At 37.6% G+C, this 25828-nt stretch overlaps 1 protein-coding gene and 4 non-coding genes across 5 annotated transcripts; 3 read left to right on the forward strand and 2 right to left on the reverse strand.

The window, feature by feature from the left end:
* The first annotated feature begins 10149 nt into the window (after nucleotides 1–10149).
* TRNAM-CAU (transfer RNA methionine (anticodon CAU)) lies at nucleotides 10150–10223 on the forward strand. Its single transcript has one exon. It is a non-coding gene; the product is annotated as a tRNA-Met (tRNA).
* Nucleotides 10224–10463: 240 nt separating this feature from the next.
* TRNAG-GCC (transfer RNA glycine (anticodon GCC)) lies at nucleotides 10464–10534 on the reverse strand. Its single transcript has one exon. It is a non-coding gene; the product is annotated as a tRNA-Gly (tRNA).
* Nucleotides 10535–11360: 826 nt separating this feature from the next.
* On the forward strand, nucleotides 11361–11449 carry TRNAS-UGA (transfer RNA serine (anticodon UGA)). Its single transcript has one exon. It is a non-coding gene; the product is annotated as a tRNA-Ser (tRNA).
* A 3736-nt stretch (nucleotides 11450–15185) lies between these two features.
* Nucleotides 15186–15257, reverse strand: TRNAT-GGU (transfer RNA threonine (anticodon GGU)). The gene has a single exon. It is a non-coding gene; the product is annotated as a tRNA-Thr (tRNA).
* Nucleotides 15258–19507: 4250 nt separating this feature from the next.
* On the forward strand, nucleotides 19508–25459 carry LOC144714967 (uncharacterized). The gene is made up of 10 exons (XM_078589795.1): nucleotides 19508–19777; nucleotides 19869–19947; nucleotides 20016–20110; nucleotides 21009–21113; nucleotides 21180–21259; nucleotides 21995–22085; nucleotides 22173–22280; nucleotides 23011–23097; nucleotides 23228–23296; nucleotides 25219–25459. The coding sequence occupies exons 1-10, from the start codon at nucleotides 19544–19546 to the stop codon at nucleotides 25351–25353; spliced, it is 1083 nt and encodes a 360-aa protein (XP_078445921.1). The 5' UTR covers nucleotides 19508–19543; the 3' UTR covers nucleotides 25354–25459.
* The last annotated feature ends 369 nt before the right edge of the window (nucleotides 25460–25828 follow it).

A 25828-nucleotide genomic window follows, 5' to 3' on the forward strand; every position in this document is an offset into this window, starting at 1 on the left:
ACTCTATCTCTCTCACTCCTTTCTCTCTTCCTCTCTATCTCTCTCACTCTTTTCTCTTCCCTCTCTATCTATCTCTCTCCTTTCTCTCTTCCCTCTCTCCATTTATCTCTCTTCTCTATCTATCTCTCTCACTCCTTTCTCTCTTCCTCTCTCCATTTATCTCTCTCCCTTTCTCCTTCTCTCTCTATCTATCTGTATGTCTCTCTCTCACTCCTTTCTCTCTTTCCTCTCTCTATCTATCTCTCTCACTCCTTTCTCTCTTTCCTCTCCCCATCTATCTCTCTCGCTCCTTTCTCTCTTCCCTCTCCCTTTCTCTCTCTCTCTCTCCTTTCTCTCTTCCCTCTCTCTATCTATCTCTCTCTGTCTCTCTCTCTCACTTCTTTCTCTCTTCCCTCTCTCTATCTATCTCTCTCACTCCTTTCTCTCTTCCCTCACTCTATCTATCTCTCTCACTCCTGTCTCTCTTCCCTCCCTCTATCTATTTCTCTCACTCCTTTCTCTCTTTCCTCTCTCTATCTATCTCTCTCACTCCTTTCTCTCTTCCCTCTCTCCATCTCTCTCTCTCACTCCTTTCTCTCTTCCCTCTCTCTATCTATCTCTCTCCCTCCTTTCTCTCTTCCCTCACTCCTTTCACTCTTTCCTCACTCTATCTATCTCTCTCACTCCTTTCTCTATTCCCTCCCTCTATCTATTTCTCTCACTCCTTTCTCTCTTTCCTCTCTCTATCTATCTCTCTCACTCCTCCCTCTCTCCATCTATCTCTCTCACTCCTTTCTCTCTTCCCTCTCTCCATCTATCTCTCTCCCTCCTTTCTCTCTTCCCTCACTCCTTTCTCTCTTTCCTCACTCTATCTATCTCTCTCACTCCTTTCTCTATTCCCTCCCTCTACCTATTTCTCTCACTCCTTTCTCTCTTTCCTCTCTCTATCTATCTCTCTCACTCCTTTCTCTCTTCCCTCTCTCCATCTATCTCTCTCACTCCTTTCTCTCTTCCCTCTCTCTATCTATCTCTCTCACTCTTTTCTCTCTTCCCTCTCTCTATCTATCTCTCTCACTCCTTTCTCTCTTCCCTCTCTCCATTTATCTCTCTCACTCCTTTGTCCCTTCTCTCTCTATCTATCTCTCTCACTCCTTTCTCTCTTCTCTCTCTCCATTTATCTCTCTCACTCCTTTCTCCCTTCTCTCTCTATCTATCTGTATCTCTCTCTCTCACTCCTTTCTCTCTTTCCTCTCTCTATCTATCTCTCTCACTCCTTTCTCTCTTCCCTCTCTCCATCTATCTCTCTCACTCCTTTCTCTCTTCCCTCTCTCTATCTATCTCTCTCCCTCCTTTCTCTCTTCCCTCTCTCTATCTATCTCTCTCTGTCTATCTCTCTCACTTCTTTCTGTCTTCTCTCTATCTATCTATCTCTCTCACTCCTTTCTCTCTTCCCTCTCTCCATTTATCTCTCTCACTCCTTTCTCTCTTCCCTCTCTCCATTTATCTCTCTCACTCCTTTCTCCCTTCTCTCTATATCTATCTGTATCTCTCTCTCTCACTCCTTTCTCTCTTCCCTCTCTCTATCTATCTCTCTCCCTCCTTTCTCTCTTCCCTCACTCCTTTCTCTCTTTCCTCACTCTATCTATCTCTCTCACTCCTTTCTCTATTCCCTCCCTCTATCTATTTCTATCACTCCTTTCTCTCTTTCCTCTCTCTATCTATCTGTATCTCTCTCTCACTCCTTTCTCTCTTCCCTCTCTCAATCTATCTCTCTCACTCCTTTCTCTCTTCCCTCTCTCTATCTATCTCTCTCCGTCCTTATCTCTCTTCCCTCTCTCTATCTATCTCTCTCACTCCTTTCTCTCTTCCCTCTCTCTATCTATCTCTCTCACTTCTTTCTCTCTTCCCTCTCTCTATCTATCTCTCTCACTCCTTTCTCTCTTCCCTCTCTCCATTTATCTCTCTCACTCCTTTCTCCCTTCTCTCTCTCTCTATCTGTATCTCTCGCTCTCACTCCTTTCTCTCTTTCCTCTCTCTATCTATCTCTCTCACTCCTTTCTCTCTTACCTCTCTCCATCTATCTCTCTCACTCCTTTCTCTCTTCCCTCTCTCTATCTATCTCGCTCCCTCCTTTCTCTCTTCCCTCTCTCTATCAATCTCTCTCACTCCTTTCTCTCTTCCCTCTCTCTGTCTATCTCTCTCACTTCTTTCTCTCTTCTCTCTCTCTATCTATCTCTCTCACTCCTTTCTCTCTTCTCTCTCTCCATTTATCTCTCTCACTCCTTTCTCCCTTCTCTCTCTATCTATTTGTATCTCTCTCTCTCACTCCTTTCTCTCTTCCCTCACTCTATCTATCTCTCTCACTCCTTTCTCTCTTTCCTCTCTCTATCTATCTCTCTCACTCCTTTCTCTCTTCCCTCTCTCCATCTATCTCTCTCACTCCTTTCTCTCTTCCCTCTCTCTATCTATCTCTCTCCCTCCTTTCTCTCTTCTCTCTCTCTATCGATCTCTCTCACTCTTTTCTCTCTTCCTTCTCTCCATCTATCTCTCTCACTCCTTTTTCTCTTCCCTCTCTCTATCTATCTCTCTCCCTCCTTTCTCTCTTCTCTCTCTCTATCGATCTCTCTCACTCTTTTCTCTCTTCCTTCTCTCCATCTATCTCTCTCACTCCTTTCTCTCTTCCCTCTCTATCTGTCTCTCTCACTCCGTTCTCTCTTCCCTCTATCTATCTGTCTCTCTCACTCTTTTCTCTCTTCCCTCTCTCTATCTATCTCTCTCTCCTTTCTCTCTTCCCTCTCTATCTGTCTCTCTCACTCCGTTCTCTCTTCCCTCTATCTATCTGTCTCTCTCACTCCTTTCTCTATTCCCTCTCTCTATCTATCTCTCTCACTCTTTTCTCTCTTCCCTCTCTCCATTTATCTCTCTCACTCCGTTCTCTCTTCCCTCTCTATCTGTCTCTCTCACTCCGTTCTCTCTTCCCTCTATCTATCTGTCTCTCTCACTCCGTTCTCTCTTCCCTATATCTATCTGTCTCTCTCCTTTTTCCCTTCTCTCTCTATCTATCTGTATCTTTCTCTCACTCCTTTCTCGCTTCTCTCTCTGTATCTATCCTTATGTGGCTCTCTCTATCTATCTCTCTCACTCCATTCTCTCCTCCCTCTCTGTTTATCAATTCATATATCGCTCTATCTCAGTCCTTTCTCTCTTCTCTCTCGATTGATAAATTGCTCTCTATCAATAAATATTTCTCTCCTCTATCCTCTCTCTCTGTTCTTGCTCTCTCTATCGTTCTCTCTATTTATATCGCTCCTCTCTCTCTCTCTCTTTATAAATAGATTCATCGCTCTCTTCTCTCTGTCTATATTTCGCTCTCTTCCATCTTCCAAAAAACTTTTCTGTGTTCCTCAGAGATAATAATTTTGAGCAGAGCGTGTTTTCAAACACGTTTTCTCAAAAAAGGGTAATGAAAAAATTGGTAGAAAGAGAAAAAAGACACGTCCTTCTGTAGTTAATGACTTCTGAGTCTGGCAGGGAGAGAGAAGGAAGATAGAGGACTGGATTGCTCTTACGTGAAATTCAAACCGTGGTGGTTTCTTGGTCTTCTAGCATTTATTCGGATGCATCTCAAACCTTCAGTACTCACTTTCTCCACCTAAAACAGAGAACATAAGCAAAGGAAAGTTTCCTTCTATTATTCATGGAAACGAGAAAAATATGAGTAAGTACACCAACATCGACCGGAAAGGGAAAAAATCACCGACAGTTTTAATACTTCCCCTTGTTTATAGAGTGTCAAAAGAATATAAAAGAAAAGGGAAAGACAGAAAGCATCGTCACATCCTTCTCTCGTTGAACAGGCTTCATTTCTTTAAAATAATTACTTGTGTCACAAGTTTTCATGTATAATAAATGCAAAAGGCTTCATTGTCATAACATAACACTTTTACTTAAGTGATAAGCTGATTGTGTAACATGGATAATAAATGTCAAATGATTCGTTAATCTAATTTTAAATATAAAAATCTAGTACATGTGAAACAAGTACAATCATCTACAATGTCAAAATAATACCTTGTCCCTTGTTTGACCTGACACTAAATTAATCTAATATGGAAAACATGGAGAGTCAGATATGTTAAGTCAATCTTGAATGGGTAAGAGATTTTCCTAGGAAATATATAAAACATGAAATGTCGATAATTCAACAATTTCCATATAACACTTGAGAAATATTTCCAAGTTGATAATTCCAAACTATATTGCATGAATGGATCAATAAGAACGTGTGTAAAGGAATAAACCAATGGGAGTGGATATTGGAATCTAAATTGATAAGATATGGACCACACACTTTTTTAGCTTCACTTATGATTTCATGAGAATAATGATCCTAAATAATAGCATTAACAGACACTAACAAGTCAAATAATAATACAAAAGAATACACATACTATCATATAGCCAGCTAGATGATTGTTTTATTTTCCAAATGAATGTTCCTACCAAATGTAGTTAAATAGAAACATCTCTATTGCAATGTAATATTTAGTAGAAGCTAATGGAGCCCCTCTTGAAGATTGGGGCTTTGATCAACACGAATCTGAACTCAATTGCGCATTGGAGTATCAAAGATGGAATTGAAAACCATAAACATAAAAAAACAAAAAAAAACATCACCTCTGAAAAATCACGTCTGTGATTTCTTGGTTCATCAAGTGAGTATCTTCAAGTTGTTCAGATGTCGGCCCTCTAGACATATCCACACAATCTATAAAAGTGTTGGATCTCCTCTTCTTTCCATAAACTCTACTGCTGGGAACCCAGTTACCTCTCCATCCAATCTCCACTAGAAGTATCAGTCAAGCAAGAGGAATATAATAAAAAGCGGACACTCAAACTGACTCATATGGTGATGAACCAGAAATTACGGTTAAATATGTTGTTTAAGGCTTCTGGTTTATACAAATATTTGTAATTTCCGTACGAGCATAGAGTGAGGATTAAATCTATATAGAGCAAGTATTGAATAGGTGAATTTTTATCTTTGATTTCTGTTTTCTTAGAATTTTGATATTAATTTATGGAAAAAAAATCTAATTTAACGAAAGCAAAGTACTGAAAAACAATTTAAAATAATTTTAGGCAGATCAGAAGACATTAATGCAATTTAACCTAATTTATCCAGATTTTATTGTGAATTTATACTAGAAAATACTAATTAATGCTATTTTTAAAATACTTTGGAAGCGTCAGGTGACGGTAGATGAAGACGAACATGATTGGAGTGAATAAAAGAGATATTGTGCTGATTGCAACTGAGATGATAGTGCCTACGTGCCGACGAGTGGCAAAAGGGGGCGAGTCACGATGATTTTACCGTTGTTGGTGCGATGGTGATGGAGGCAGATACACGCCGACGAGTGGCGGAGTTGAAGGTGGTGTGTGTAAGAGTGGAAACCTAGGCTATCGGCAATGATAACTTAGGAAAAAGGATGAAGATGCAAGTCAGAAAAAGACAAAGATCACATTAACCTCGTCGTCACGTGACCAATGGGCCAAGTAGTATTTTTTCTTCAGGCGCCTTTATCTAAATGTTGCTCCTTCAATCCTTCCCTCTTGGAGTAGAAGAATGGACCCAAAAGAGATTTTGAATGAACAAACCACTCCGTTAATCGTAATTAGGAACAAAATCTAAGGGTGTGTTTTTTTACAAAGGTGGGGGGGGGGGGGGTTCTATTATAGATTGAAGAGGTCGATGGATAGAGGAAACTGTGGAACTACCCTCAACATTCCAGCCAAAAATCCTTCTAGATCATTAGATATCATTGTTTCAATTCGAGCAATCGAAGCCATCCAGTTGTTTCTCTCTCCTCCTAATTTTTTTCTCCTTCAATTTTCTCTCTAGCTTTGCGCTAAAAACTTGGAGTGGACAAAGTCAATTATTCATTAAAAATATTTGAATGAATTCAAAACTATATTTTTTGAACAATAAAATTATTTTGTTTAAGAATTTAACTTCAAAAAAATTCCATAAAATACTAGAAGATCTATAAAAGTATAATAAACCCCTTTAAGTATTTAAATATATCTAAATAGATTTTTTCTGACTCGTGAAATTATTTTATTCATGAAATTCATGCCATAAAATTAACTTAAAATAACAGAAAGAAATAAAAATAGGAAGATCATTATAAAAGTGAAATAAATCATTTTAAACGCTAACAACATGGACTTATGGTAATTTTAAGAAGATTAAAAAAATAAAGTTGATCAAATTACTAAGGAAGTAGAATGTTATTTGTGATTATCACTTGGTATCTAGTGAGGGTGCCCTTTCTATTTATAATGTTTGGGGAAAAAATCATAAATGTTCCCAAACTTAAAAGTATATCTATCAACATCTAAAAACCTTGGGTTGTGTGACCCTCTAGGCCCATGTCTTTTTCTAACTACTAACATGAATGACCAATAACCTTTATTGCGCTTAACTTTTTAATTCATTATATTGCATAAATATCAATATTGGTTAAACCAATCGGTCGGTTAACTCTTGGTTTAAAGGGGTACTAATCTACACCTTGTGCCATAAAAGATACAAAGGATTATGTCAAATCTCTTATGAAACTTTTACCGTCACCTGTTATCGTGTATTTATAATCCCTTGGTAGCGTGAGAGTCCCAAATGACTTTTGGTATGGTTAACTGTCAAGCCCTAATTGGCTATTCATGTTATTATTAATGCATAGAATACCTTTTCCAAGACTTCTACATCAATTTCCTTGAGCCACTATCCTTTGATACCGAGGGAAAATTATCACGCCTTGACCAAACAATCACCTACCTTCGTGGACTTGTTATGCATCTGAGCTGGGACGACTATGAATCCCATGATAAGAGACACGACTATGCATCCACAAAGCATCTGTGCTGTGTGATGTCTAAGGACCACTTACAACCGTGACATGAATTAACCTGGTTGAAGATGTGTAATATCATTAAATGATTTGTACATATCAGTTTAGCGAGCTCTTTCCCCAAAGAGGACCAACTATCTGTACATAATGTCTCCACACTAATGGCTATGGGATCAGTCATATTTGTCACATGAACGGGACTAGAAATTTATATTCTATATTGGTATTTCAATGTTCTTATTGAGTATCCTTCAAATACAAATGTTTATAACTTATGTTGTAAACACAAGTGATTGAAGTATAATAATATCACCATAATTCACATAGTCGTTGTAGGTATTCATGGACTTCAATCATACATATCACATGTCCATTATAATGAATATTAAACGAGATGTGTAATGTGTCGCTAGCTTGCATGTCAAATTATTTGTATGATTAAAGTCCTAAGTAATAACAAATGCCAAGAAATAAATATAATGAGTGACCCTATAAAAACAAATGCCAAGAAATAAATATAACGAGTGACCCTATAAAAACACAGCCTGGAATAGAAATAAGTAAAAGTACATAAAGGCTTTTACTTATTGTAAAGAGTTTCTGTATATAGGGTTAAGTAATAACAAACGCCAATAAATAAATATAATGAGTGACCCTATAAAAACACAACCTGGAATAGAAATAAGTAAAAGTACATAAAGGCTTTTACTTATTGCAGGTTTCTGTAACTAGGGTATCAAGATTTTCTCTAGTGGATCTCCCATCTAAGATTTTTTTTGTTTCTAGAGGCCTTGATATGGAGCAGGTATATTTCAAAAAACCCCTAAAACTTAAGTATATCTTTCGATGTCTAAAAGACCATTTGCGCCTTACCTTTTCAGCCGATGTATCATCCTAGTTAACGACCCGAGCGGCCCAATAACTTTGATTGGCCTTCCAAATTAATTAACTATATCACCATATAGATTAATTAACATCGGATCGATTTAACCCAATCGATAGGTTGAGTCTCTAACATGTGGGGTGCCAAGCTACACCTCGTCCCTAGAAGAATCAAAGGAGTGTGTATTGACTCGCCCATGGAACCATGTGTGTATAGTCCCTCAACCACTTGATGCTCCTAGGATGACCTAGGGTATTGTCAACTATCAAACCCTAATCAGTCATCCGACTTAGTAATGATGTGTTCAGAAATCATCGGAGAACTCTTCTCCAATATTTCACTACCTTGGCCTAGGACTTCATCGCGTCATCTTCCTTGAGATGTCACCACTTACTTTCAGGCTGGACGTTTACATCTTGGCCACTCCATCGTCTTCGTGAACTTCATGATGCACCCAAATCAAGACTCTTTAGAATCGTAAGTCATAGTCAAAGTACAACTACTTGTCCACAAGACGTCTTTGGTGTCTCAGGCCTAAGGACCACTTAAAAAATTGTGACATGAATCAACCTGATTGAAATTTTGGTATAATACCATTCAGGGATCATAAGGATCAATTCAGTGAACTCTTTCCACTAAAGAGCACCCACTATTTGTCCTTAATTTCTTTACACTACTAGGGAATGGGCATACACATCATATGAGTGAGACTAGATAGTTCTATTCTATCTAGATAGTTTGATGTCCTTCTGGATTATCCTTTGAATAGCAATATTTAGAAAACATGCTTGACAACTAATGATCTATGTATTACGAGCTCATCATAATTCACTAAGTCTAATCATTTATTAATGGACCTCTTTTTAAGCATCATATGTGCAATATAATAAATCTGTTCTATTAATGAACATGAAACAATATATGGAATGTGTGATTGGCTTGGTGGCCACATATATTTCCATCAAGATTCCCCTCGCAAAATATTAGGGATGTTAAATTTATTTAATTGTCTACATAAACATTTATTCAATAGCCAATCTAGAATAATGATCAGAGAGTGAAAATGGGTTAATGTAATAGTCACGTTTATAAATAGATGTAGAGAAGAACACCATTTGTTTTACTAATTAGTAAGTTGAGGAGGACAGATAGAGTTTGAGTAGATATTTTAGCTAATGATCGTATATATAGCCTTTGTAAGACCTAGAATTATAGAAATAGATAGAAAAATGGGTGTTTGAGGAATAAGATGATATTTGGGAGATGACACAAAAATCTAGAAGTATCTATTTAATTATATCAGGAAAATGAGAAGGGTTTTGGCCTTTAAGTATCTATTAAAATACATATCGATTTAAAATCAAAGATAAAATAAGAAAGAAAAATAGGAAGTACAAATACTCACCAAGTGTGCAATGAAATGGTTAACTAAACGTATCTTAGCTAATCTTGTTCAAAAATCAAGTCAAACTAAATAAATCTAATTTTAGCTGATAAAAATATCTAAACACCATCCAAATCTAAATATCTAAGACATAACCTAGGTTGCCCTTATTTTATGACTCAAAGGAAAGGGGTGATGATTGCCATCGGTTAACTTTAGTGTGCTTTCCCGGTGGTGTCCTCAATGTTGGTGCATATCCTGTTCTTTCTCAACTTTATTACTGAGCCTTCACACAAGCTGTCACCACTCAGATCTTATTCTCTAATATCTATAATGGCCTCTTTCTACTTCAATGCTTGTAAACAAAGAAAGAACATTTTATGACTCAAGAAGGGATATGTGCGTTGGCAATTGCATGGGTCAATTATGGGAGCTCTGTTGGGTTCTAGAGGCCTAGATGTGGATGAAACGAAGTACCTTCCCACGGATTGCATCCGTGATTTCTTGATAATAAAATAATAGGAACTGAAAATTATGGCAAGAAAAAGTTTGATTCAGAGGGAGAGCAAGAGACAGAAATTGGAGCAGAAATATCATTTGATTTGTCAATCCTTAAAAAAATAAATAAGCCAAATTCCGTCGTTGAGTGAAAAATGGGAAATTCATGGAAAATTGCAATCCCTACCACGTAATAGTGCACCTACACGGCTTCATCGACGTTGTTTTTTGACGGGACGACCTAGGGGTAACTATCGACACTTTGGACTATCCGGACACATACTTCGAGAAATGGTTAATACATGTTTGTTACCGGGCGCTACAAGGTCTAGTTGGTAAGGATAAAAATACCGTTCACTTTTGTTTTTATAAATCTCTATGATCCATGATCATGGAGTGGCCCCTCTTTACCATTCTGTATAAATGGACTATTCTAATTATATAGATATGGTAAAGGGGCGTATATTCTTTTTGTCCACTTAGTTCTTCAACGCGGAGTAGAGCAGTTTGGTAGCTCGCAAGGCTCATAACCTTGAGGTCACGGGTTCAAATCCTGTCTCCGCAACATTGTTTTTTGATCAAATCAAAATAGATAAAAGAAATATACATATCTAGATAACCTCACTATTTTCTTATTTTAGGTGTGGTATTATTCTAGTATCTAGTTCTTAATAAGCTTTTTGTTTTTGGATGGTAGGTTTTGTTTTTCGATTGGCGGGTAGATAAAGAAACAGAATCATCTAACGACGACACTCTAGTAGTAAACTATACTAAATTAGTAATCATAGTAAATTACTTCCCCATGGGAAGATAGCGGGAATCGAACCCGCGACTTCTCCTTGGCAAGGAGAAATTTTACCATTAAACCATATCCGCTTTTTTGATACGCACACATATGTCCACACATATATGACATATATGATATATCATATATGCGTTTGGATCATATTTGTGCAGGACCTGATACTATTTCTTCTTCTTCTTTCAGGAAGATTCCGATTCCAAAAAACCGATAGATACGATAAAATAAGTAATCAAAAAATGATATCAACGATATGATTGAAAATAAAACAAAAGAAATATCTTTCTTTTTGTTTTCAAACTTTAATTCAAATCTATCTCAAAAGAAGAATTTTATTAGAAGTAGCTGTGTTTTGGATGGAAGAAATGCCGGAGAAAAAGTTCAAGAGATGAGAGAATTGAGATAGCTACCAAAAATACTAATCCAATCCATAATGAAGTAGCAGAAAATACAATATTTTTGTTACTTGACCAACCATCAGAAGAAGCAAATACAACAGGTACACTAATCAGTAAGACTGATGAAGTCGCAATTAATGCAAAAACAACCAATTGGAAAGCAATAGTCATGCTTGTAATCCTCCAAGCTACCAACAAATAAACTATACCATTTGATCCCTTATTTAGTTAAAATTTTGAGAAAATGCATCATGGCGGGATTTAACCATGAATCAATTCATTCATTAAAAGTTATTACCACTTTATTTAGTATTTGATTTAGTTTAATATATTTAACTAACAAATAGATATACTAGATCCTGTATATACCTATCAATATACACATAGATACATACAAATGAATACATATATAGATCCTATCTAGAATGTCATTTTAACAGGGTAGTGTATTAATTCATATGGCCATGTTCTATTTGGAGAAATAAAATAGAAATTGTCTTTTGGAGAGATGGCCGAGTGGTTGATAGCTCCGGTCTTGAAAACCGGTATAGTTCTAAAGAACTATCGAGGGTTCGAATCCCTCTCTCTCCTTTTTCTTGTTGAATCTTTTTTTATTGGCCTAATATACTGTTATAAATTGTTCTGACTCGGCTAGATGTAGGATAGCTGAGCCAGAACAAAAAAAGAGATATAAATCAAAAAATATCAATTCAATTAATTAAGAGGGGTCATGAATAGAACAGGTTCCAATTCACGATCGATTCCCTTTTCAAATCCTGCTGCAGCTGCACGGGCTCTTCCCGCATGCCACAAATGACCCACAAAAAAGAAGAAGCCTAGAACAAAATGAGAAGTAGCTAACCGACTTCTAGGAGATACATAATTGACTGCATTGATTTCGGTAGCTACGCCACCCACGGAATTTAAAGAACCTAGAGGAGCGTGAGTCATATATTCCGCTGAACGGCGTTCTTGCCAAGGTTGTATGTCTTTTTTCAGCCTGCTCAAGTCCAACCCATTTGGACCTCTTAGAGGTTCTAACCAAGGAGCTCGTAGATCCCAAAAACGCATGGTTTCCCCTCCAAAAATGATCTCTCCAGTTGGGGAACGCATTAGATATTTACCTAAACCAGTAGGTCCTTGAGCGGAGCCCACATTAGCCCCAAGGCGTTGGTCTCTAACTAGAAAAGTAAAAGCTTGAGCTTGAGAAGCTTCTGGTCCGGTTGGACCATAAAATTCACTAGGGTAAGCAGTATTATTGAACCAGACAAAACAACAAGCTATAAAACCAAATACAGATAAAGCAGCTAAACTATAAGACAAGTAAGCCTCTCCAGACCAGACAAATGCGCGAGCCACGCAAAGGCTTGGTTAAGATATGCCAAATTCCACCAAGTATACAAGTGAAACCTAACCATACATGTCCGCCAATTATATCTTCTAAATCGTCCACACTAACAATCCAACCTTCTCCTCCAAAAGGAGATTTTAGTAAATAACCAAATATAACACTTGGGCTAAGGGTCAAGTTGGTAATTTTTCTTACATCTCCCCCTCCTGGAGCCCATGTATCATATACACCACCAAAATAAACAGCTTTGAATACTAAAAGGAAAGCACCTAGACCTAACAAAATTAAGTGAATACCTAAAATTGTGGTCATTTTATTTCTATCTTTCCATACATAACCAAAGAATGGAAAAGATTCTTCAAGAGTTTCAGGTCCCATAAGCGCATGATAAATGCCGCCAAAGCCTAAGACTGCAGAGGAAATTAAGTGAAGTACTCCAGACACAGTATGGAAAAGTATCTATAACTTCTCCTCCCGGACCTACCCCCCAATCTAAAGTAGCTAGATGGGGAAGTAAAATCAATCCTTGTTCATACATCGGCTTTTCCGGTACCAAATGAGCCACTTCAAATAGGTTCATTGCTCCTGCCCAAAATACAATTAATCCGGCATGGGCTATGTGAGCTCCAAGTAGTTTACCAGACAAATTGATAAGTCTGGCATTACCGGCCCACCAAGCAAAGCCGGTGGTATCTTGGTCACGACCAGCTAAAGCTAAAGTTCCATTAAAGAGCGTTTCCACGTGGTAGAACCTCCTCAGGGAATATTAGATTTTCATGAGGCTGATCCTGAGCCGCCATCCAAGCATGAATACCTTCATTTAATAGAATATTTTTGGTGTAGAAAGTCTCAAATTCAGGATCTTCTGCTGCACGGATTTCTTGGGAAAAGAAGTCATAGGCACGTAGGTTCAGAGCCAGACCGACTACTCCAAGAGCACTCATCCATAAACCAGTTACTGGTACAAATAACATAAAGAAATGTAACCAACGTTTGTTGGAAAAAGCAACCCCAAAGATTTGGGACCAGAAGCAGTTAGTAGTTACCATTGAATAAGTCTCTTCAGCCTGAGTTGGGTTAAAAGCACAGAATGTATTTGCACCATCACCATCTTTGAATAAAGTATTTTCTACAGTAGCACCATGAATAGCGCATAGCAAAGCAGCGCCTAATACTCCAGCAACTCCCATCATATGAAATGGATTCAACATCCAATTATGAAACCCTTGGAAGAAAAGGATGAATCTAAAGATTGCTGCTACACCAAAACTAGGTGCAAAGAACCAACCAACCAGACTGACCCAGTGGATAAATCAAGAATACAGAAACAAAAACTGCAATTGGACCGGAAAAAGCGATTGCGTTATAAGGTCGCAATTGAACAGATCGAGCAAGTTCAAATTGACGTAACATGAAACCTATAAGCCCAAAAGCCCCATGAAGAGCAACAAAAGTCCACAGACCACCCAATTGACACCAACGAGTAAAATCTCCTTGAGCTTCTGGTCCCCACAGAAGCATAAAGAGTGAGCTAAACTATTCGCAGGAGTAGAAACTGCAGCAGTTAAAAAATTTCAACCTTCCAAATAGGAACTCGCCAATCCATGGGTATACCATGAAGTGACAAAAGTTGTACCTGTGAACCAACCGCCTACGGCAAAATAGGCACAAGGAAATAGCAATAGGCTGGACCAACCCACAAAAACGAAACGGTCCCTACGTAACCAGTCATCCATAATATCAAATAAATCATTTTCTTCTTTGGTAAATCTACCAAGGGCTATAGTCATAGTGATCCTCCTATTTAACTACTTCAACCCTTTTCGAACACCTCATCTCATTTTATTTCCAGGGTATATCATATTTCGATTTTCTATAGACGATACCAAGAATCGCCCAATACCCCTTCGAATGGGTTTCGAAGATACAAACTCTTCCTTTAGTAGACTACTAATAGTAGACTACAAATTAGTAGACTACAAACCGACCTAGGTAAATCCATCAGTTAGTTTGATTTGATTAGTCTTTACTATTACTTTTTTTTCTTAAAAACAACAATTTTGAACTAAACCCCGAATTGTCCTCTAACTCGAATGCAGAGTACTTTTTTAGCGGGCCTAACCAAGAAAAAAAGAAACTTCGAATATGTATCTTTTGACTTTACCTTTACTCGTTAGATCAAAAAATAGCGTATTGTATTTTTTTTTCCTCCTAAATCTAAATTAAATTTGAAATACTAAACTCAATATTAAATAAAGGTAAACTAGAAATGAAAACCCCCTTATTGTATTTGTTCTCTATTGACTTGGCTAAAAAAAATCTTATTTTGTAATCAAAGAAAGAGATTGAAAAATTTATTAGTGAAATAAAGTTTTCTTTTTGGGAAAAAGGAATAGCAAATTATTCCTATGGAGCATCCAGTAAAAAGAAGATGAAAACGGGAGATATCGACAAATTCTTGGATGGTTAAAGTTTAAAAAAAAAATCAAAAAAAAGAGCCCGCTTTTAGAATTTCATCTCTATAGAATTTGAATATCAGAATAGCCAATATAGTCATGATTCAACGTGTCAGGTCCATTTATTTTTTTTTTTGTTACTTTAACTATGGCTTTGATTGGGATACTGTAGAGATTAGGAAGACTTTGGTTTGGTGATTAATATCTAATAGATCAGAGATCTAGAATAGCAATGTCCTAGGGTTAGGATGAAAAATAGATCTAAAAAAGCAAAGGAAGTCTGGTAACAATTATTAGATCAATAGAGGATCGACTCCTCCTCCCCTAAAAGGTTTAAAGATTTATTATTATCTAAAATAAATCGAACAACTTTCTAACTAGGTTTTAATCATAACTAGAACTATTCATGATAAAAGGTGTTTTATGTTTCTAATATGGTTATCTTTTTCACAAATATCAACAAGATCCATCTATTATACTCTCCCCTAAAAAATGAAGATTCAAATTTGGGTAAAAAAAAAGCCCCTTATCGGATTTGAACCGATGACTTACGCCTTACCATGGCGTTACTCTACCACTGAGTTAAAAGGGCTTAAAACTAACTAAATTATCAATTTTCCATTATGAGTCTACCGCGGGTATATATGTCCATATATTGCATCTACATATAGATGTATAGGAACCTATGCAGGAACAATAAATTATATAGATTTAAAACTAAAGGGTTGAAGTCCTAAGTCAAGTCTAGCAGAAAGTTCGTCAAAAACCTTACCAATAAACTAAAGTGAATTGTTTCAATGTTACTTTAGCTAGTGTATTTGATCTATTGTCTTTGCTTTTGAGGGATCATGAGAACAATATTGAATTAATTCCTACATATACAAAACATTTTGTTACTAATTGTCTAAATACATACTAATTCTATCTAGTCATTATTTATACAAAACATACACACTTATTACTTAATTATACACTTTTCACTCATTACAGAAATATATCTTCAATAAACAGAAAAAGAACTTATAAACTCCAAAAAAATCCAAAACATAAATTATGTAGAAATATAATAAGGGGGCTTCCCCTTATTCATCAAAATAAAAGGAATGAAATTCTTGACGACACAATACAGGACATAAAATGAATAACTAAATTAACCAAATTTTCCTGATGTAGAGGCAATCAAGAAAGCCGCATAAGTGAATATATAACCTACAGAAAAATGGGCCAATCCGACCAATCTTGCTTGGACAATAGAAAGGGCCACTGGTTTATCTCTCCATCGAATCAAATTTGCTAAAGGTGTGCGCTCATGAGCCCATGCTAAAGTTTCAATTAATTCCTGCCAATAACCGTGCCAGGAAATTAAAAACATAAAGCCAGTAGCCCAGACAAGATGTCCAAATAAGAACATCCATGCCCAAACCGATAATCCAAAACATAAATTGTGAATTCTGAATCGAACAACATCGATAAAACAATGAAACGAAGTACCTTCCCACGGATCGAATCCGTGATTTCTTGGATCCCAGAGTGAGACAAGTCGAGGTGTTCAAGTGTGCATCCTCTAGACGTATTCACGTGATCCTCAGCACATCGAATCTCCTCCTCATTGATGAACCTGGTTCTACCTCCACCTTCGTCGTTATGCTGTTCGATCACATCAGGCATGGAGAGGGGAGAAGAAGGGGATGGCCCTTGAACAATTCTGGCCTGGGTGAATTTTTTTCAAGGCCTTCCCCTACTTATACTAAGTGGGTATGTTTTATAAAACCCCCAAAACTTAAGTATATCTTCCGACGTCCAAAAGACCATTTGCGTGCGACCCTCTAGGTCCATGTATCAGTCTAGTTAACGAATCTAGTGGCCCAATAACCTTTATTGTCCTTCCAAATTTATTGACTATATCAACATACATATTAATTTATTTTGGATCGATTTAACTTAATTGATAGGTCGAGTCTCCAACACGTGGGGTGCCAACCTACACCTCGATCTCTAGAACATACAAAGGAGTGTATATCGACTCACTCATGGAACTTGTTCGTCATCAATTACCGTGTACGTATAATCCCTCATCCACTTGACACTCTTTAAACTACTTAGAGTATGGTCAACTCTCAAACCCTAATTGGTCATCCAAGTTAGTACCGATGCATTCGGAAATCATCAGAGAACTCTGCTCCAATATTTCATTGCCTTGGCAAAGGACTTCATCGCATCATCTTCCTTGAGCTGTCACCTCTTATACTGAGGATGGATGATCCCATCTTGACCACTCAATCGTCTTCGTGAACTTCTTGATGTACCCGAACTAAGACCATTTAGAATCCCACGATTAGAGACTCGTTGGCCGTAATCAAAGTACAACCGTCCGTCCACAATATATCTTTGGTGTCTCAGGTCTAAGGACTACTTACACAATCGTAACGACAACCTGATTGACTGTTTGGTATAATACCATTCAGGGATTCGTACGGAATAATTTAGTGAATTCTTTCCACTAAAGAGCACCCACTATCTATACTTTGTGTCTTCATACTAATGGCTACAGGACCGGCCATACTCATCATATGAGTGAGTCTAGATAGTGCTATTCTATCCCGATACTTTGATGTCCTTCTCGCGTATCCTTCAAATGGGAATGTTTAGAACACATGCTTAAAAGCTAGTCATCTCCGTATTACGATCTCATCATAATTCACTAAGTCTGATCATGTATTCATGGACTTCATTATAAGCATCACATGCGCATTATAATGAATATGTTGTATTAATGAATATGGCACGAAATGTGGAATGTGTGATTGGCTTGCCAGCCACATATATTTCCATCAAGCTCATATGGGCACTACAGGATTGATGGAAGGTATTCCCATTTATGGAATTTTCCATCCAGTCAAAAGAAACGATGGCCACTCTTGGAGATTGATGGCTCTGCCCCTAGATGTGTGATTTTCCTAGAAAGGGTCGAATGTACATCATTCACATTTGTGGACCCTTGTAATTGTCAACCACTTCAGAAAATCATAATCTTATAAATGGTAACCCCTCATCCTCATCAGCTGTTATAGACTAATCATTAGCCTCCAAAAAGGAAAAGAATCAATGACAAATATCTATATCTCACACATTTCTCGAGAAGAGGAAGAGAGAGGAAACATGATGGATATCATTTGATTGAATAGTTGCCTCATATCATTGTTATTTGAATAAATCATTCCCTTACATTATTCTTTTTTGATAAAAATCAGACTTGAGATAACAAATCAAGTCATTCCGTAATATTTCAAGTAACTGTAGTGAGTTCAAGTTGATTATGTTTTGCTTCTTCATCAGAGAAAGGCAATCAAAAATTTCCCAATAAAGATCACATCTGTAAATGATAAAAAAACTCAAAACTGTTTTATGCTTCTTTTTGAATGTGATTGTATGGTCAGGATTATAACATGGCACATTAAAGGCAACCTTTCATGATACAAGCTTTGGACCCAAGCCCAAACTACTTTATACCATGATCCTCTTACTTTCTTTGTTCTCCATCTCAACCTTCCTGCACTGCGATTGAGAGGCGTAAAGAGATTACTCCCATACCAAAGAAATAAATAATATGGGTGCTCTACTAGCTTGGAGATTCGAATCCTTAAGTTAGCTTGAGAATCCAAGATATGGTACTAACTAGTTCTTCTATGTATATAAAGTGATTTATTCATCTTATAATACGCCATGCATACTACTGATCCTTTTGGAATGCTTAGCTGAATAAATACAATCAAATGATGTGTTTACTCAAACCTGTGACCAAAGTTCTCTCTAAGTGGATAGATAGACTCATGTATAACTTCAGTATCCATCCAAAGATCATCTATTGATCTAAATGACCTTAAGGGATCACATCTAGGGTACACCCAATCTTCAAATGGATTCCAAACTCACGACCTAGGTTAATAACACCTAATGGATTTTACAAACATAGTTCATATGTTGTGACATACTAGATTGTCATCTAGAACTTCAATGTTCTAGATGGAGTTGGCAACTATTCAGTCATTTGTGACTTTCTTTTTAAGTGGATGACTGTAATGTTTATTTGACATTGCCTATCTTAAAAATAGCCTTATAGGAAATTCATGTTTTGTGCCACCTGACAATCTTAGGACATTAATTTCAAATAATCAGTGGCATCAAAACCGTGGAACCCAGGTTCACCTAGAGCTCTGATGAGTCATTGCTTTTACATTAACCTAGGCTTTCATTATGAATTAATAGGGCCTTAACGTTTGTACTATAGGCCTTCATCACATAGAAAACACCTAACTAGTAAGGAATTCTTTAAACATATTCAACACATTGTAACATAGGACCTTCAACTGGAGTCCTTTTCATACTATGTTCTTAATTTAATTACTTAAATATTCACCTAATAATAAGAATATTAACCAACACTTTAACCTAGGTTTCATCATTAATTAACAGAGCCTAAAACATTTTCTCTCATCACCAATAACCTAGGTCTTCATCCCCAAAAAATGTCTAGACATATTCAATCCATTGTTGCATAGCACCTTCACCTGGAGTCCTTTCATTAAATGTTTTTAATTAACTATAATATTCACCAAATATTCAAGCAATTGAACTCTGTAGAGTAAATTCCTGAAAAGTATAATCCTATCCTGAGAATACCCTCAAAACGACTGCAGAGAGGCCTTTTCTGCCACGTGGTGAGCGCCCATTGGATGGTGTGTATGCTTACAAGAGGACTGTTGTGACGTGGCACGATATGATTGGTTCACAAGTGGAGTCATCTCACGTTCCTTTTATGCTTCTTCTTCTTTACCTTTTTTTTTTTCCTCTTGTTCTTGGTCTTGTTCTTGTTCTTCAATGGCGGCGGAGGAGGCGGAGATTAGGCGGCTGGCGGAGAAGGTGGCGAGAGTAGCGGAGCTCGCGCGAGAGTTGCAGGACTCCGCGGCGAATCTCAACTCTCGGATCGCGGGCGAGGAACAATCGCTGAGGCTGAGAGCCGTCGGATTGGAGGCCGATCTGCGCCGTCTTGAAAACTCCCTCTACGCCGCCGTCCGCAAAGGAGGCGCCTTTGATATCACGGAAGCGGAAAAGGTTGCCGGATACGAGATGGGTCTCTGGAATTTTGCGATTTTTTGATGCGGTTTGATTGTTTTGTTCTCAATTTCTCTGCCCTTTTGGTCAGTTGGATGAGGAATTGTGCAGAGCGAGGTGGTTGATTAGCGATGGCGATATTGGATCGCTTCTGCCCAACAAGACGCATGGTACGGGAATGTTGGTGTGAGGTTTTTGTTGACCTTGTTATGCTGATTGTTTGCATGTGGATATTCAGGGAAATTTCTGGATATGTTCCTTGGCCCGATTAATGTGCGCGCCACGAAGAAAGATGTTCGGTTAAAAGTGAAAGAAGAATACAACAACTATAGGGTAAGTATCGTCTTTTCTCGTTTTATTTCTATTTATTGAGAAATAATGGGCTCGTTTCAGTCTTTCTCTTCTCTAATTTTTATTGTCAAATCCCGACGGACAGAATTCTTGTGTGGATATATTAAATCCTTTTCACGGTTGAGCTTGTTACTGATTATATCACAAGTTTTTGGGAAGTGGTATGAAGGCCGAGGCTGTGATCTGAATAGAACCGGAGATCCTGTTTGGCCTACGTTTCGAGGAATTTTCATGGGATAACTTCATCTATTGTTGTGGATTTTAATTTCTCAGAGACTGCATCATAGGCGCATTTAAGTTGAAGACTATGGAACTAACTTCGGTTAAACAGGGATTAATATGTGAGGAATGTAATTAACATGGAATACTAGGTCTTGCAATTGAAGATGTCAGTTTGGTCCTTTTTTCTTTGATATATCACATCCGATCAATCTGAGATCACGTGTCCATAAAAAAAATCATTCAAGGTATGTGGTGATTCTGCTTGTATTCATCATCGGATTATTGGATTTCGAGAAAACTAATGTAGTCTTCTAAATCATTTCTAATTTACGAGGGTCTTATCACAGAATGTCCGATCAGGTCTCATAAGGGCCCATTTAACAAATGGGAGGGGCAGCTGTTCCCTGACGTTCTTGAAGTCATAGGGTTATAAAATCCCCCAATTGTACTCTTTCTTCAAAAAGAAAATACCCCAATTGCATGGAAGACACTCATGAAATGATCAATTGGTGGTCGTGTTCCAGCTATCCTGTTTTCTCTAGGATATTAATGACAATGGCGAGTGCAGCATTTAAAGCTCTATTAATATGATATTGATCCCGCTTTATTCATCCTTCATCTGCCCCATAGACTAATTTTCACCTATTTTCTTTGGCAGGATAGAACAGCTTTTCTGTTTTTTCTTTTTCCTTCTGTGCTGCTTCTCTCAAGGGCTTGGATATGGAATGGCTGTTTTCCAGCGTGGCCAGTTCAATTATACCAGGTGAGAATGCTAAAAGATAGGATTGAAACGCCCTAATCCGCTGCTTAACAATAGTTGATGTTTCAGGCGTGGCTTTTATTCCTCTATACAAGTTTGGCATTGCGTGAAAACATACTGCGAGTAAATGGGAGCGACATTCGTCCATGGTACTGGAGAATAATTCCTGCGAACTAACTGATGGAAGAGATGCCAAACAGCCAACTTTTTTGTTTGATTATGTTTAAAATAATTCACCGAGATTTATGAACATCTCGTTTCCTTTTTTGACTTTTAAAATTATATAATCTTGAATTTTTATGGGTTCAACTAATTTCTTCTGGGTATTTTTTCTTTATACTTGTTCGAATTTGCATGTCATGTTGCACTGATGGCGTCCAAATTTCTTATTCTTAATTTACTTTGATGATATCCAAGTTAATTATTTTGCTTAAACTTAAGCATTTAGATTATTTCATTATTTCGATATATGGTTTTCTTCTGGTTTTTCGTCAAACTGTCCCATTTTATTTGGACGTGGAAATACTTCTCCACGAAGGAAAACGTTAAAATTCAGGTGTAATTTTCAGCTATTGGCAGGGCTGGTCATTACGTTGCTACTAAATATCTAGCAGAATCATTTAAGATATATTTTTTAATTATTCTGTTATCTCAGAAAAGCCATTTGATATTCACTTCCAGATTTCTCCTTCCTTGTTGCTGTATCGTCCTTTTTTCCCCATATATTCTTTGTATTTGTTTGATCATTTGAAAATATTTATATGGCCTGATCTTTCTTCATAAGGTGTCAAAGATTCCACGTTGGGCCATAATTTTATGATCAATTTGAATCTCAGTACACATTTGAATTTTCTAATTTGCTCAAAATGATTAGTCCAATCCAGGTGGATATATCATCATTACTGCGCCATGTTAATGGCTCTCATCAGTCTCACTTGGGAAATCAAAGGACAGCCTGATTGTGCAAGCAAGCAGGTGACATTCTATCGTCTTGTCTATCGAGTTTACCTTTTATTTATGTTAGCATTTATTTAGATAGAAATAACATAATGGTCGATGCAGAAAGGAGTCCTACTATTTCTAGTTTGGGCAGTGATGCAAGCCTTTGCCATGCTGCTTCAGAACATATACCAACGGCAAAGACTTTATACACGAATTGCTTTGGGAAAGGTTGGTTTATCTCATTCACGGCTTCATTTTCATATCCTTTTTCTTTCTAAATAAATAAATAAATAATTTTCCCTGATATTTAATTTTGACCACCTTCGATAATGAACTAATATCAAAGTCAAATATTCCCTTGATTTGATACCATATTGATATTGGCTTCCAGCTTGGACATGCATTGGCTCACCTATTCAGATCGATCTTTCTGTTGAATTCCATAGAGAAGGAGAGAAGAAAAAGACTAAACTCACTAAAACTTAAGGTTTGCTTACCCTTGTATATGGAAAGAACCCCCTACTAAAGGGAAAATTTACCATTACACCCCTATTTCTAACATTTCCTTTCATCTCATAATCCGCAAATATGTGTCAACACAAATAATCCCGAAAAACTGTCCCTTCGGGAGTCAAAATTGGTAGCCTTTTGTTCATTCCAGACATAGCCTTGTGTTCTCATTTGATGAAGAGATCTATGCAGTGTTAGTCTCATACTTCACAACCCGAATTATAGGATCATTAGGAAAGACTGTTCCATCAACCCTTGAGAACGTAATATAAAACTCTATTATTCCTCCATTGTTCTTTCAATGGTCTTTGAACCAGTAATTATGGTTTTGATTTGATTCTTCTGATGAAGGCACAAAATCACAGAATCTTATCTCCAGACTAATCAGGTGTACGTTGCATCTCCATAATTATATGAACGGGAAGTCTGTCGTTGACTTTGGATGTAGGCCAGAAGAATGGATGTCGTTTGGGGTGAAACTGCGGGTGTGGATGGCCAGTTGTGGGTTTTATGCCCGATCCTCTTCATTTTGCAGGTTTTAACGTGATCTTGAGTATCTTGGCGTTATGTTTTTCCGTTTTCTTATTTCTATATATTAGATTAATGTGGTGTGGAATCATGTTTTTCCTTTTATTTTGATAGTTATTTTTCTACCTTTGGTCCAGGGATTCGAAGCTTACGTAGGAATCAAGCTTCTTCTCACTGCTCTGGAAGGTTTGGTACCTGAGTGGCAGGCAGGCACCTCTCTCTTTCTCTCCCTTCTATCTTGTCTCCTCTCTCTATCTACGTATGATCCTACTTATTCATTAGCTTATCTTTACTATCTTCACTTTATCTCTATATTTAGTTCCATTGATTTATTTTTTCATCCCTCCATGTTCTGTATTTACCCAGCATCCCTCTTTCACCTGGTCGGTCTCCTCTCACTCCTTTCTCATCTCCCTCTCTCCCTCTCTCCCTCTCTCGTCCTCTCTCTCTCGTGCAATCCTTCTCTATTTCGTTCTTTATTTCTTTCTCTTTCTTTTGATTTTCATATCCAGTAGTAAATCACACTGTACTTTTTCCCTTCCATCTTGCTCCCCTCATTATCTTTCTATTTTGATACCAATTTCTAAATTTCACTCTGTTCTCGCTCTCCTCTCTCTATCGTTCTATCGTCAAATCTGTGTAAAATTTGCTACGTTCTCTCTCTCTCTCTATGTCTCTCACTCTCTATCATATCCATTTTAAAACTTTACTTGGTTCTCTCTGGCTGCGTTTCTTATCTCATAATGTCTACTGATTTATCTATTAAGCCAAGTAGCCATGTTTTCTTTGAAATTTGTATATATATTCATATCCCTGTCTCATGCAGTTATGTTTTCATCTATCTGATTTTTTCTGCCTATCTCTCTTTCTTCCTATATGTCTACATGTCATTCGTTTATTTTCTTATCTCCTATCACTTAAGTTCTGTTCATGTATCTTTATCAATTAATGTCTATCGATCCATCATCCTTTGATGGCTCCTATCGATTAGATCAGTCTTCTCTTTCTTTTTTTCTCTCTCTTTTACCTTCCTGCCAGACTATTTTAACATTCGTCTTTTTGGTCTGGTCTCTCTATCGACTCCTCCCTTCGTTTATCTTATTGTCGTCTTTCTAGTTTTCTATCTTTCTCTTGCTCTCTATCTCTATCATCTATTTTATTGACCAACCATCCGTTGTTTCATCCCTCCAAAATATATGGCACATATGTTGATAATGCATTTATTTTTCTTTAACTTATCCCTCTTTCAATCTCCATGCCCATTTATGTTTATCATGATATCCCCTGTCTATCTTGACATGGATATCTCTCTTTCTGTCTATCAATACGCCGAATGTGTTTATCATCTTATTCCATTTTTAGCTCGATGTCGTGCCCTCTCTCTTTCACTTCCCATCTATTCACCCAATATTTTTCATTCGGTACATCCATCCAGCGCCACACATTCTCCCAATTTTCTCTCCCAATTGATCAGATCCATCTGTCTATCCTTTCATCGGGCCACTACATAGCTTTATCCAATTTTTATCTAATCATACTCTCCCTCTATTTCTATATCCCTCTCTCGCTCCCTCTGAAAATTATATTTGAAAATATCCATAAGTCCATCCTTTCATTCTGCTATCTCCATACTATCCTTCTGTTAATCATTTTATCTTCCATCTGTACATCATCTCGTATCTCCTTGTCTTTCAATCTCTCCTTGTATCTTTTCATACTTCTACCTACATGCAGGTATATGTACGTGTACTATATTTCCCTCTCAATCTTCCATCTAGGAAGTCTTTGTTGGTGACCACAGCATGGGCATGTGATCACAGTTCAAAATTTTCAAAAAAAATACATGCATATGTCCAAATATAAGCCTTCTGGCCAACTCTCACTCTATCCTGTCATCATGATGAAGTGTGGGATTGTTGCAACAAAATTTGGCATCTCTCTTTCAATCTTGACATCATGATGAAGGATGAGATTATCGCGAAAAAATATCTGGGCATCTCTCTCTCTCTACATTTGTCCTCATGATGAAGACTCAGATTATCTCAAAGAAATATTTGGCCATCTCTCTCTCTATCTCTCTCTCTTGATATCTTGTCATCTTGGTGAAGGACTGCCTTGTATAGCGCAGGTTGTTGCGGGGGGACTTCTGCTGGTTCTGATGGCAGTTGGGAACTTTACGAACACGGTGCAGACTCTCATGGCCAAGTCTAGGGTCAAGGCAAAGATGAAGAGGACGAGAAGCAAGCGAGAGCTTGACAGATGAAGATCTCATCCTTTAGTGACCTGCCTTAAAAGGGAGAAACCAAATCCATCTGTAATCTGGACCAAGTTCTCTACTTATTCCTCATAATAAGACACTTATTATTGCCTTTTTCTCTCTCTTTCTCTCTCTCCCCACTCACCATCCCTCTCTTTCTATCTCTCTCTCCCTCTTCTTTCTTTCTCTCTCTCTCTCTGTCCCTCTCTCTTTCTCTCACACTCTCTCTCCCCCTCTCTTTCTCTTTCTCTCCCTACCCTCGTTCTCTCTCATCCTCTCTCTCCCTTCCCTCTCTCTCTCTCTCGCTACCTCTCTATCTCTGACTCTCCCTCACTCTCTTTCTCTCTCCCTCTCTGTCTCTCTTCTCCTCCACGCTCTCTCTCTATTTCGTTCTCTGTCCTTCTCTCTTTCTCTCTCCACCCCGCCCTCTCTCTCTATTTCGTTCTCTGTCCTATTTCTTTCTCTCTCCACCTCGCCCTCT

Source organism: Wolffia australiana, chromosome 18 (assembly GCF_029677425.1).
Source record: "Wolffia australiana isolate 7733 chromosome 18, ASM2967742v1".
Classification (NCBI taxonomy): Eukaryota; Viridiplantae; Streptophyta; class Magnoliopsida; order Alismatales; family Araceae; genus Wolffia; species Wolffia australiana.

Coding starts and splice junctions, on each gene's coding strand:
- LOC144714967 (XM_078589795.1), top strand. CDS start 19,544: ATGGCGGCGGAGGAGGCGGAGATTAGGCGGCTGGCGGAGAAGGTGGCG. Junction 22,086..22,172: donor CTGATTGTGCAAGCAAGCAG/GTGACATTCTAT, acceptor TGGTCGATGCAG/AAAGGAGTCCTACTATTTCT. Junction 22,281..23,010: donor CACGAATTGCTTTGGGAAAG/GTTGGTTTATCT, acceptor CTTTGGATGTAG/GCCAGAAGAATGGATGTCGT.